The sequence below is a fragment of the Cervus elaphus genome, chromosome 10 (genome assembly GCF_910594005.1).
Source record: "Cervus elaphus chromosome 10, mCerEla1.1, whole genome shotgun sequence".
In the NCBI taxonomy this organism is placed as follows: domain Eukaryota; kingdom Metazoa; phylum Chordata; class Mammalia; order Artiodactyla; family Cervidae; genus Cervus; species Cervus elaphus.
Window position 1 is genome coordinate 33,949,009 of NC_057824.1, and position 14,086 is coordinate 33,963,094.

The 14,086-nt window shown below is 43.7% G+C and overlaps 1 protein-coding gene across 1 annotated transcript in view; it reads left to right on the forward strand.

The window, feature by feature from the left end:
- Positions 1-5,334: 5,334 nt before the first annotated feature.
- VWA3A (von Willebrand factor A domain containing 3A) overlaps positions 5,335-14,086 on the forward strand; it is a 54,694-nt gene continuing 45,942 nt past the window's right edge. Inside the window, exons 1-4 of the mRNA XM_043915585.1 lie at positions 5,335-5,436; positions 6,162-6,246; positions 10,811-10,898; positions 11,224-11,347. Coding sequence (XP_043771520.1) covers positions 10,837-10,898; positions 11,224-11,347 — 186 coding nt within the window. The 5' untranslated portion in view covers positions 5,335-5,436; positions 6,162-6,246; positions 10,811-10,836. The remainder of the gene's footprint in view (positions 5,437-6,161; positions 6,247-10,810; positions 10,899-11,223; positions 11,348-14,086) is intronic.

The following is a 14,086-nucleotide window of genomic DNA, read 5'->3' on the forward strand; positions in this document are numbered from 1 at the left end:
CTTAACCTCTGTGCAGTTTGGTTTTCTTATCTGTAGCCTGGGTCTGATAGTACCTACCTCATAGGGTATTGTTGGTTTAAATGAGGTAAAGCATGAAAAGTTCCTGGTACATAGTAAACCTTCAAGTGTTAGTTGCTGCTGTTATTAAACACTTCTCTATAATTTGATCAAACTTCTGAATTCAAGGAATGTGGCTTTCTCATAGGTCAGAGCCCTGACACAGTGCTTTACACATGAATTATCATGGTTAAATTTGGGGCTAGGTTATAAAGCAGAACTATGAAACTATTTCCTGGAGCTGTGAAAGGCTCACTCACCTATCTGCCAGGATTGTTTCAGTGAAATTTTTCCTGAAAGCAGAGACATGCATAGATCAGCAACCTTTATGGGTGAGTGTGGTTATTTTATTGGTAAGTATTGGACTGTGTAACGTGCCAGTCTTGCTGACCCCCTTAGAATTTCTCTGGACTCAAGACCCTTTACTACTAAATTCACAGTGCTCTAATATTGATACTCATACAGAGGACCACGATGATAACAAGCACCTTGTTGATCCTGAAGAGAACTCTGAAGGCTTCTTCAAGCTTGTGGGTTCTTCATTCTCTTGAAGCCTTCCATACATGTGGTATGTTTTGCCGAGACCTGGTTCTGCTGAGATGCTTTTAATTGTTTCTGCTAAAAGGAATGGACTCAAGGATTTGATCTCATTTTAGAGGAGATTATCCCCACCTGACCATCTTATGGCACTTTAGTAGCTATTGCCAATGTGTTTGGTCACCGTTAATATTTATTATCTGTTGGGGCAAGTCAGTAAAATTAATGCTATGTCCTGACTCTGGCACTCTTTTCATGTTGTTTAAATACTTAATTTAGTTGTGTAAGACAATTCAAGTATTTTCTTAAATAAAAAACTTAAAACCTTTTTCTTGTACATTGCTTTGTTTTCTGTGGCAAAATGCAAATGTAGTTGAAGAACCACCAAAGAAAACCTCTCCCACTATCCTTGATAAGTCATGTTAGAGGGGAAAAAGTAATCCATATATCTAAGGAAGTTTTTAACTACCTTATCTTCTACATATTTTGCTAATGTAGTTAGAGCAAAATTTGGACTTGTGTGTTGCAGTCCCCCCAACACACACACATACACCACTCAAATACTTAAGCTCATTTCTGCTTTCAGGATCACTGGTAACTTTTTCTTGTCCTGAGGGCTGCTGTGGAGAAGAAAGTTAACCATGACCCTAAATTGGGACAAAATATTTTTTCTTTTAACAGTAACACATGTCTGTAATTTTTTAATGAATATAGGAAATTAAAGTTCCCTTCCTGACATTACACCTTCCAGAGAGTACCACTGTTGACACTTTACTAGGTATTCTTTCAGAGACTGCTTTCTTTACTCTGTGTGTGTGTGTGTGTGTATGTGGTGTTTGCATATATATATGTGGATGTGTCCTGTTCGACTGTTTTAACAAAAGCAAGATCATATTATACATGAGTAGCACTACTTTCTTTTTTAACTTATGATGACTGTCTTTCTGTGTCAGTAGATACAGATCTTCCTCATCTTTAATGACTGTATAGATAGATAACTCTTACACACCGTATGATATTAGATATATTTCTTCTTTCCTATTGTACATTTGTCTCCAAGTCTTTGCTACTACAAATAATGCAACTGTGAACTTAACCTTTAGATAACAGAAACTTCCCTTGCCAAATATAATCTGACATTCTAACTGAAGCACATCAATTACTCTATTAAAGCAATTCATTTTTTTTAAACTGGTTAAAAAATAGTGGCATTCGTAAGAATTTAGAGAAAGAAGCTAACATTAAATCCATGTTGTGTTTTTCCATATGTCAATTAATACTCCTCCTATGAGTATTTTATAAACTAGAAAACACTAAGAATCGGAAGGGTGAACCATTTACCCAAAGTTTCATTAGTGAATCCGAGTTTCAAACCTAGGTTCCCTGACTTCAAATATAGAACTGCTTCTGCTGTCCCACATTGCCAGTTTGGCTAGTCTAAAGAAAATAAAAATAGCTTGTCCCAGATGCATGATTCCTTGGCTCAGACATGAGCAGCTAAATCTATGGTTTGCTTCTTCTGGATGTGGAATGCAAACCACCATAAAAGGTAGTCTCTACTTATGAGTATTACATATTGAAAGAAAAAATTATATAAGTTATTGTTTTTAATCTGCCATTATTCATTGCTCATTGTCAAGTTTTCTGCAATCATTGCTAATTGCTATTTTATAGTGCTTACTTCCTGAACTAGTGAATTACATCATGCCATCCAATGGTTTTATCGGAACCCTTTTGAGAACTGAGCACATAGGGAAATTTTCCCCAAAAGGCCATCCCCTATCCGACCTATAGCACTGTAAAAAATCAACTAGGTCCCTTCTTTCTTGTTGGTAGGAAATCTGTTGGCCATTGGGGATACCCTAGAGTTGTGCAGAGACCCATGGCTGAAACTTCAGGAAGTCCCCTCTGGTGGTTTGACTGGTCCCTCTGGTGGTAAGCCCCTATTCCTGCTGCTGAAACATCAGCTACTCCAGGCCGAAAGGTGCAATAATTCCCACACTTGGGGCATGGTAACCTTTGGTGAGCCGGAAGCCCCTATGCCTCTGGACTTTCTTCCTGGATGTATCAAGGATCCATTTCCCCTTAGGTCTTGCCATCTCACCACTATGGCTACCAAACACTGTGCAGATCCCTCCTCCCTCTGATTTCAGATCTGATTTCTTGACCTCTGTTTTTCTGGGGACTGTTCTCTCTTGCTTTGGCATTCCTCAGTCATGTTTGCCTAGTGTCCCCTTCTTTGGTTAAACCACAACAAAAACAGATCTTTTCATGAGGCTAATTTCACCCTCTGGCTCTAGGACTAGATACAGAAGCCAGATCTGGCCAATCAGAGTCACGGTGCTTGGTTCAGGAATGACTATGTCCTGTGACCAAGCCAGTCCTGGGACTCTGCTGGAAAAGAGTTGTTCTCCTTCCTTTAGGGTGCTGAAGGCTGTAGAGGGGAAAGCTGAGGGCTGACGTCCCAAGTCTGCCAACCACTCCTAAAGAGCCTACCTAAGAATAAAGCCATCACAAAAGAAAAGTTGAGAAAGGAGACAAATTTCTGTTAACATAATTTTAGCCTTTGGATCAAGCCTTGCTCAAGGCCAAAATTATTGCTGGATTTTTCTGTTTTCTGAGTATATAGACTCCCTTTTTTCCTTAAGCCAGTTTGAGTTGGGTTTTTGTCTCTTTTAACTGAAAGAATATTTATACTTTCCCACTTTCCTCTTGACATTAAATACATCCATCACTTCCCATGCTTTGGCAGTCATTTTAATCTTTTAAGTAACAGGCTTTTACAAAAGACAGGAAAAAAACTGTTCACTTCAGGCCACTTCTAAACCCAACAAAAAGCACCTGCAACTGCTTGAAATGGAGGGAAGAAATACAGCAAAATACAAATTAGTGTCTAAAGAAGTGTATCACAATAATACTGTCAGTCTGTTTGGGCTGTTGTAACAAAGCACCTCAGACCTAGTTGGCTTATAAAAAACCGATTTAACTAGATGTTAACTAGATACATTGTACACCTGAAACTAATGTAGTATGTCAATTATACCTCAATTTTAAAAAAAGGAAAGAGGATTTTTATTTATTTATTTTTTTACTGCAGTGTGTGGCTTGTGGGATCTTAGTTCCCCAACAAGGGGTCGAACCCGGGCCCTGAGCATGAGAGTACAGAGAACAGTACATATATACTGGAGTATAGGATATGGAAAGTCCCAAGAATCTACGGTGTGAGAAAGAGGAATTCCTATTGTGCTCCAGTTCCTCACACGAGGCCAATCATGAACTGTATACAGTCTGAGGAGAGCCGAGGAAGATGGTACCAGCGCACAGCTTTCTCCTACTCTGGTCACAAAGCCTGAAAACCTTACTCAGCTTTACCCATCCGGTCCAAATACATCCAGAGTATGTGTCATGTAAACTCAAATAGAAAAAAGCAGTAACAATGAACTTTTCAATGTTGGGTTTTACTTCTTGTAAAATGTTGAAAATTCATGTATCCAGGAGCAAAGGATGTTGTGAGGGTGGTAAACCATCTATTTTGAATCCTTGTGTCTCCAAAACTGGTGTATCGAAGCTAGCCAGCCCCTTCTACCCAGGATTTCCAGTAAGGTGGGCCCAAGGACCCTCACCTCTTGCTCACAGAGTAGCCTTTGGCTGGTTTCTCTCGGCATCTTGTGACTCTTCCCTCTTCTGACTTCCTTTCCTCTTTCTGGTCTCCTCCTCTCCTGCCTCACTGGTGTTGACCAAATGCCATGATTTACAGCTGCTACTCTCACCCATGACTAGTCTGCCCAGAGTGAGAGGTGACAGGTGAGCTCTGTTTTGAAGGATTTTGTTGTTTCTGATCTGACCTATAGAGGGAGCTTGGGGTCAACATCTGAAGGGGTTCTCTATCACATAGTGACTACCACAAGTAGCACATGTTCTAAATTACAAATAAAGACTCAGTAAGTGAAGATCGTGATTTGAGAAATGACCTGGAGAAGAAAAACTACGTGCAGATCCCTTCACTACTACAAGCTAGTTAGTTGACATTGAGTATGTCACTTCATCTCTCTTGACTTCCATAGAAGGAGCTGGAAAGATCCCCAACTGTGGGCTAAGAGCTGGTTACATCATAATCACCTGGAACCATTGTTAAAGATTCATGTTCCCACACTTTGCTACAGTTCTGTATTAGTCTGCCGGATGAGAATGTATGTATGTTTTCTTAGCAAACAACCTAGATGATTCTGATGGGCATCTGGGCTTGGGAACCAGTGTAGTAGGTGATCTCTCCTTATGCTAAGAGATCACTGAGCCTGCTGTTGCATTAGCCAGGTTTGGGTGGAGCTGGAGCTGGTGGGGGTGAGGGACTGCCAGACCTCTCCCAGGGAGTGTGTTTGGAGGGCTCCAGGGAATCTGCAGACGAGAAGCAAGGTCATGAGCGTTCACGCATGTCACAGATTCTCTGCTGTCTCTCTTCAGTTCCTACCACAGGAAGGCAGCAGGCACCAGGGCTCCACTGGTCTAAACCATGGTTTTCTGATGACCCAAAGGTTCCAAAAATACAGAAGAGGTCCAAATCCTGCTCCTGGCTTTTGTTGGGGTGGAGAAAAGCAGAGTGCCCAGGGAGAGGTTGTTACAAGCCACAAAGTGGTAATTTCTTCCCCGGGGTGAGGAACATTTTTTCCCTGTCCCTGCCTCTAGCTGCAGTGGTGCAGTCTGTTACCTTGGATACCAGCTAACACTTCCCGACAGGGCAAGCTTCACTGTTGCTTGGAGGAACTAGAAGTGGGAACCAGGAAAAACAGAGTCCTGGGATGACCAGGGCCCTTCTACCAGAGTTGGAGAAATAGAGAAATGCAGGTGAGGTTGAGAGTCACAAGTATTGACAGAAGGGAAAGAAAGAGGGTGGGTGAGGCCCAGACACTAAGCTCTGGGCTGAGTGAGAAAGACTCGGGAGCCTGGGTCTTAAGCGCCTACTGTCTTCATGCCAGGCATTGTGCTAGGTGCTGGGGGTACACAGTAAAAGGGGGAGTAATGGGAGAAGAACTGTGGCAATTTGGTATGAGACAGCCAGAGGGCAGGACTAGCAGGAAATTATTTCCTCCTTAGGGGTTGGGGACAGCAAATGGGGTTCAGGAAAAACTTTTTGGGTTTTCTTATCAAACAGCGTTTTATTGCAAAAGCATTTCTAGAAGTAGATCCAACTTGAGCAAAGAAGAGGATGAATTAGCAAGGTGTATAAGTGGGGTTATCAGGGTGCACAAAAGTATGCAAGATGAGGTAGAGAGGTGAGTAAAGAATAGAGGCAAAAGGAGTGAAAAGTCTTTGAAGATCTAGTTTGCTTGTCTACAGTACTGAGGAGTCATGGGCAGGGTTCTAAACAGGTAATAATACAGACAGTTCTGCATATCAGAAAATCATTCTAGCAGCAGATTGTAAAATGGATCGGATGGGGACAAGACTAGAGGTTACTAGGCAGTTAAAAATACAAACCCTGGGGGTGGTTTTATCATTAGGAGAATCCTAGATCCAGGTGTTAGCACATCAGGAACGTAGCTGAAGATTTTCTTTTATCCGCTAATCAGGGCTACCTCTCTCCCTTTGACAAGATGCCGTTTCCTAAGGACCTGTTTGCATGTTCTCCTCCCCTCCTGTGACCAGTCTCCCAAGGTAACGTGGCCCACCTTTATCTAAACTCCGGACCTGCCCTGAGTACATTTACTCAACAAATGTTTTGGGGGCAATGCTTTTCTAGGCAATGATTACAAAGAACCGTTCTAACTTAGGTTAACTAAGTTCTGCCCTCAAGGATCTTACTTCTAGTGGACTGGTGGGTAGGGAAGAGTGGGGCAGAGACATAATAAATATATAGAACATCAGATGATGAAATGTGCTACAGCGAAAACAAAATGGGGCAGAAGAGGTACTGTCTGAGGAGGGGTAATCAAAGAAGACCTCTCTGAGAAGGTTTCGTTGAGCAAAGGCCTGAGGGCAAGGGCTGTCCAGCTCTGCCTCCCCAGTACTGGGTCTCTCTGGCTCCAAATAGGTACTCTATAAATGTACACAGAATGATGTATGACAAAAACCACTACAATATTGTAAACAAAAAAAAAAATGTACACAGAATGAATGAGTGCTTGAGTCATATGCTGAAGTGCTTGAAGATGCAGCAGGTTTTGAAATGGTATTCCTCATTTCTACAGTACTTTGCATTTTACAAAGCTCTTGTATATTCTCAGTTTGATCTGATCCTCTTGACGGAGTTGAAGCAGACATCACAGTTACTATTATCTCCATGCCATTCTGCAGATGGAGAAACCAACGGTCCAGTGCTCCTTTTAGCACGTCACATTGTTTTTGTTCGTTTTATGCAGCCCAAATACCCCTCCATCAGCCAACACAAGTCACCTCAGAATCCAGTTCATTAGGTTGTTAATGAAAAGAGGGACCTGAGACAGGGGCATCCAGTGTTCACGAGGCCTTTCTACTCCAATAGTCTCAGCCACTGAGTTTCCCAGCAAACTGTAAGCCAGCTGTTTTTTGAGGTATTGCCACAGTATTTTGGTGCTTCCCAGAAAAGAAAACTCTTCTGAATAAAAGGTTAAAGTTCCAAAAGAGAACAACAAGTTGCTGAGCCGTCAATGTGTTGCTGTGTGTGTGCTCAGTCGTGTCTGACTCTTTGTGACCCCATGGACTGTAGCCCACCAGGCTCCTCTGTCCGTGGGATCTCCTAGGCAAGAATACTGGAATAGATTGCCATTTTCCTCCTCCAGGGGGTCTTCCTGACCCAGGGTTTGAAGCTGCATCTCCTGCGGCTCCTGCATTGGCAGGCAGATTCTTTACCACCAAGTGAGTGAGTGAGTGAAGTCACTCAGTCGTGTCCGACTCTGCAACCCCATGGAATATAGGCTACCAGGCTGCTCAGTCCATGGAATTTTCCAGGCAAGAGTACTGGAGTGGGTTGCCATTTTCTTCTCCAGGGGATCTTCCCGACCCAGGGATTGAATCCGGCTCTCCCACAGTGCAGACAGACGCTTTACTGTCTGAGCCCCCAGGGAAGCCCATGAACCATCATTAAACTATTTAATGCTTTCATGAGAACACCCACTCCAGTGTTAAGCTTCAACTCCATCTGGAGATTCCCACTGGCTTTTTTTTGTTTGTTTGTTTGTTTTGTTTCAAATAACATGAAACCTAAATGAAGTTGCCAGGTGGCGCTGGTGATATGGGTTTGATCCCTGGGTTGGGAAGTGGAGTGCAACCCACTCCAGTGTTCTTGGCTGGAGTATCCCACAGACAGAGGAGCCTGGCAGGCAACAGTCCAAGGGGTCACAAAGAGTCGGACACAGCTGAAGCGACTTCGCACGCAGAAAGCCAAAAGGGAGGAATTAGAAGGAATTCCTGCAAAAAGGGAGGAAATAGAAGGAACAAGTATCTAATGGAACCCAAGAGCAGGAAGTGAGGTCAGTTCTTCAAGAACCAAGGTTTACCTCCCCTCCTCAAAATATTTACTGTCTACCAGTCCCTGCTGTCATGTCATTTATAGTCTCAGGGGAGAAAGATGCCAATTCTTAAAAATCACACTAATGAAAAAATTAAATAAATAAAAATCACACTAATGAATGTATTATTCTAAATTAAATACTTTCAAAGAAAGGAGCACAGTTCTGTGATAGTTTACATAACACAAGAAACCTGGAATAGAATGGGATGGTGGGGAAGACTTCGCAGAAGAAGTGACGTGTGAGCTGAAGAGTCAAGGATGAGTGACTGGGGGCAAGGAGGGGAAGAGAATGTTCAGAGCAAAGCCAGTCCATAAAAAGGCCCTGTGACTAAAGGAAATGTGCAACATTCCAGGGTCTGAAGGGGAAGGGGAGCTGTGGAACACAGACGTGGTGAAGGGGGGTAGAGCAGGAAAGCTGGAGAGGTCGGTGGACAGTGGCAAGAGCCTGTGAGCCTCAAACGCCATCGTTATGATCTTAATCTTCATTCTAGAAATAAAGGGAAGACTTTTAACAGTTTTAATCAAGAGGGAGAAGAGGGGATGTGACGTTGGGTCTGTAGGGTTTTTTGGCCGCAACTTATGGCCTGTGGGATGTTAGTTCCCTGACCAGGGATTGAACCCAGACGTGACAGTGAATGCAGAGTATCCTAACTACTAGCTCACCAGAGACTGCCCTGGATTTCTGTTTTTAAAAAATCACTCTGACTTCAGTGAGACGAGATTAGATGGGAGAACTGAGGGGATGTAGGGAGGCCAGTTAGGATCTACTGCAGTCGTCTATGGCAGAGGTGACAGAGGCCTAGATGTGAGAAATGTCAGTGGAGACAGAAGTGGTGAGATTTGAGAGAGGTAAAATTTACAAGGTTAGGGACTTCCCTGGCAGTCCAGTGGTTAGGACTCTGGCTTCCACTGCACGGGGGCACAGGTTTGATTTCTGGTGGTGGAAGTAAGATCTCACATGTGGCACAGCATGGCCAAAAAAAAGCAAGATTAGATGATAGAGTGGATATGAGGAATGAGGTATCAAGAATAATTCACTTCTGACTCATATAAGTAGATGGATGGTGGTTCTTTTCTCTAAGTTAGAGAACAAAGACCAGAGGCTAGTGTGGAGGAAATTTGAATTCAGTCCTGGACATGCTGAGTTTAAGTTGCTCCAGATGGAAATATCCAGTGTAATTGAACGCACAGGTCTGGAGTCAGAGTGACAGGTCTGGGCTTTTGACATACAACTGGGAGTCAGTGAAGTACAGATGATAGTTGAAGTCAAGGACAAGGATGTTTGCCTAGGAAAAGAGGAGAAAGTGAGAGGAGAACTGTGTGCATGATTTAGCCTTGAGGAACATCAACTTGAAATGCTCAGGTACAGAAAGTGAGCCTGCAAAAGGGACTAGGAAGGAGCAGAGAGAGGAGGAAGCTGAGAGAGCAAGGCCCCAGGGAAACCAAGGCAGGGAGTGGCCCTGCCCTCAACATGGCTCTGAAGATGGTCTTTCCCTGCTTCTGAAAGTACCTGGTGGCCTCACAGCTCTTCATTCGGAATTCCCGGAGAGAGGATCTGATTGACCCGTCAGGCCCACGTCTACCACTGACCCTCAAAGCTGTGAGCAGTAGCTGCAGGGACCCACCCTCTGAGTGCAGAGGCAGTTATCAAAGGCAAAACTCGGCCTCATCTTAGTGTTTTCCCTCTCCACTTCCCCATCCTCTAAGTTGTTATGGGCACTTGCTGTCTTCTCCGCCTAGTCCAGACTGCACCATACTCAACACGGCCACCTCAGTTTCATCCTTCAAGAAAGCCAAAGCTCAGGCCTTCCCTGGCGGTCCAGTGGTTGACTCCACCTTCCAGTTGAGGGAGCAGGAGTTAGATCCCTGGTTGGCGAGCCAAGGGCCCACATGCCATGGGGTATGGCCAAAAATTAACAACAGCAAAAGGGTCTAAGCTCAAAAGACACTTCACTGACCACCTTACCTATGCAAAGTAGATTCCTTTCCTGATTACTCTCTATCCTTCCTTCATAACACGTTCCATAGTTTGTTATTACTATATTTAATTTAAATTTTTTTTTTCATTTATTTATTTATTTGGCTGAGCTGGGTCTTCACTGCTGCACAGGCTTTCTCTAGTTTGGGTGAGCAGGGGCTGCTCTCTAGTTGCCATGAGAGGGCTTCTCATTGCAGTGGCTTCTCTTGTTTCGAGCACAGGCTCTTGGGCTCCTGTTCCATGGCATGTGGGAATTTCCTGGACCAGGGATTGAACCTGTGTCTTCTGCATAGGCAGGCAGATTCTTTACCACTGAGCCACCAGGGAAGCCCCTACTATATTTAATTTTTAACATCAGTCTCTCCTTCTGGGAGGACAAGGACAATGTCTAGCTCCATGACTGTCAGCCGGGGATGGCTGTGCTCCCCGGAGACATTAGGCCACACTTCGAGACATTATTAGTTGTTACAACCTGAGGAGCAGGGATGCTCCTGGCATCCAATAGGTGGAGCATTCTTCAGTGCCCAGGACGACCCCATGACAAAGAATCATCCAAAATGTCAGAAGCCCTGAAGTTGAGAAAGCTTTTTTTGTCATCTTGTTCACCATTGTATCTGCAGCATCAAGTAGGTGTGCAATAAGGACTTATTGAATGAATGAATTAAAGAAGAGTTGAGCTGAATATAGATGCCCTCCAAGGTCATTGTCTACATGTTGCATTCATCCCTTTCTGGTATTATTTTGCTCCCTAGGAAAATAAGCACTGGATGTTTTTATAATGGCCACACAAATTAGTGATGTCTTCCATGGTCAAGACAGTACGTTTCTGGAAAATCATTGGTAAGCATCTTCTCTGATTTTTCCAAATGAAAGCAACAACAATAACAACATTTTTTTTCATGGGAGTTGAGGGGGAAATACGTGCCTTTAAGTGAGACTGGGTAAATGATAATTTCATCATCTTACACCTGAGGGCTTCAGTTACCTAACTACCAAAACAATAAAATAAAAATGTCTTATGAACTTGGAGTCCACATTCTATCAAGATCTACACAAGAAACTTCCCCAGTTACTACACAGAAATAAAAATGTTTCTGGAGGCCCTGACCACGTGGCATCAATGTCTGGCACCATGGCATTGATCAAATGACTTTGTGTTTTGTAGCATGAGGAGAAACAATGACAGAGATCCAAAGAAGCAGTTGAACGAGAAGAATATCAATGAACTTGGCCAAAAGCTAGACAATGGACTCCTGGTTACGCATGTTAACCAGACACAAGACTTACTGGTAAAAACCATAAAGTGCTTCTACTGAGCAGCCATGCTCACAAACCATAGCTGGGAATGCAGAATGTATTAAATTCTGGGTATTCTTTCTTCATGTAGGATCTCAGGACTAGTTAAGAATTCATCTCTAATCTCCTGTCTTTGAAAATTACTAAAGAATCTCTATGCTATTTATAGAAATAGTATAGCCTTCTTGGCCATATCATCAAATATTCAGGAGGGTGTGAAGATGCGGTCCTTGTTATCAAAGCTTGTAGACTAAGGAATTTAATTCTAAGATTCTCCTTCCTGAGATTTGTTTTTCTTGTAGGATTTCCTAAAAAATCTAAATCCAAAAATCAGTTTCGGGAAGTGCTATTGGAGCGAGAGAGTTATGGCAGGAGAATTAACCTCTAGAATAGCCAGAACTGTGGTCTTAGGCTGACTCCCATCATGTTGATGAGCTGTCTTCTCGTGGCGGTGAGTGGATTGTCTAGAACTCACAACTCACTCTACCATAGAAACAATTGCCATCGGGAGCTGTCAGCGCAAGTCTGGCCCATAACTCTCTACCTATATTAGAGTTTAACAAAAATCTTTTGAAATGATAATCAGTCAAAAACAATACAATTTTAATGCTGGTGATTAAAAATCAGGAAAATAGTTGTGTTTTACTTTTCTCAAGTATTGTCACTAACAGGAAAGCAAGTTTAATTAAAAGGAAATGAGCAAAGGTCAGTAGAGTATGGAGATTCTGAAGCATTCAGTGACCTTAGATGTTGATTCTATGAGTATCTAGTTCACCTAATTTCTTATCAAGTACATGACTTCCCAGGTGTACAAGGACCACTCTTCCTTATCAGCCACAACCAGGGCCTCATTTACCTCACAAACAAATTGCAGTGGGAAAGAGAGAATGGATTGCCCCAAGAAAGATCGTATTCTTCTGTATGTCAAGCGCATCCTTTAGTGTGTAATCAGTATGTCTACAGTCAAAATCCATAATGGGTTTAATGGTGCTCAGTCGCTCATTCGTATCCAATCCTTTGTCACTCTATGGCTCCTCTGTACATGGAGTTTCCCAGGCAAGGATACTGGAGTGGGTTGTCATTCCCTTCTCCGGGGGATCTTCCTGATCCAGGGATTGAACCCGAGTCTCCTGTATCGGCAGGTGGGTTCTTTACCACTGAGCCACCACCATTATTAAGCCTATGTTTAATAGTAGCTCTTCAAATGTTAACAACACAAAATCCAAGTCCTAAAACATGATGGAACATTTCAAAGGCAAGTAAAATGGAAGGAAAAGGTGAATGAGAAGTCTACCTGTTTCTGTGTTACCAACTAGGGAAGTGGTTGTCCTAAAAGATGAGGAGAGTGACATCTAGTGGTTATATGACGCAGAGCAGCAGCTCCCTAAGTGTGGGGCTGGGGCTAAGACTACAGGCGGGACATTAATTAGCAGAGAGAAATAAGGAGAAAATTGTCTTTTCAGTCAGTTCTCTCTCGATCCTTCACAAAGCCAGTCAGAGTTTGGTGGTAATTTAAAGGCCATATAGTATGGTGATTGTGAGCATGACTCAAGCTATACGGCTTGGGTCTGAATCCCAGCTCCACCACTGGAGCGACTATGTGACCAGCTGGGTGACTTTGAACAAATTACTTAATTCTCAGTACTTCAGTTTCCTTGTCAGTGAAATGAGGTTAACAATGATGAAACCTATTTCACAGACATAAATAATATATGTGAAGTGCTTGTCACATTAAAGTCGCACTATTACGTGTTTGCTCTAATTATTAGTGTTTTTCACACTTTAACAGTTGCTAATTTCCTTTTGAAACAGAGGGTGAGCAGGCCTCAGGCACAGATGTAAGGCACCCAGTGCTATCTAGCTGGACTAGGACAGCAGCAGTTTATTTTCACTGTCCATTTGTTTGTTACCTCCTGTGTGTGTGTTGGTCACTCAGTCAAGTCCAACTCCTTGCGATTCCATAGACTGTAGTCTTCTGTCCACCAAATCCGAGCAGAAACAAGAGTCATTGTTAAGCACTGCTTGGTGAAGAAGGAGATGCATGGCTTGCCCAGCATCACAAAGCTAGTAAGTGGGGGGCCCAGGACTGTACCCGCTTCTTTCCTCTCTCTCGTCCTCTGCCCATTCCTCCTTCAGAATCCTCTATCAGATCTAATTCTGTCTAATGCAGCTCGGGCAGCCACAGCAGATAATTCCATCCCCTTGTCCACCACCTCACCCTCTGCAGTGACAGCGCGACAAAGACAAGCCCGAGCAGGACCCACTCAGGGTTTCAGCAGGTGCACGGGAGACGGGCAAAGCCATCCTTGGGTGTAGACAGGGCCACGGTGGGCTAAGCAGTGCAGGTCCTATCCACAGTCATCGGACATTGCAGGGTGGTTTCTCACTGTGGGACTGAGCCGGCCTCCCCTGACGATGCGATTCCTCACCCCGAGGCATGGCCAACCCCGGCAACACGTAAGGCCCATTGATTCATTCAAACAATGGTGCTTGTGCCGGAAGCTCTTGCAGAATCCCGGTCTGATCTAGGCCTCGCACATTTCCAAGCTCCTCTCGTATCACACATACCCTGTGTTCACTACACACTCCAATTACCGTGGCCACCCTTCTGTTCTGGAAGAACTCTGACCCAGCCCCAAGTCTGCCTCTGCCTGGAATGTGCATTCCCAGGGTCGCGCAGGGCTGCCTCCTCCTAAACTTCCAGAAGGACCTTCTCTGACCCCCATCTCAGC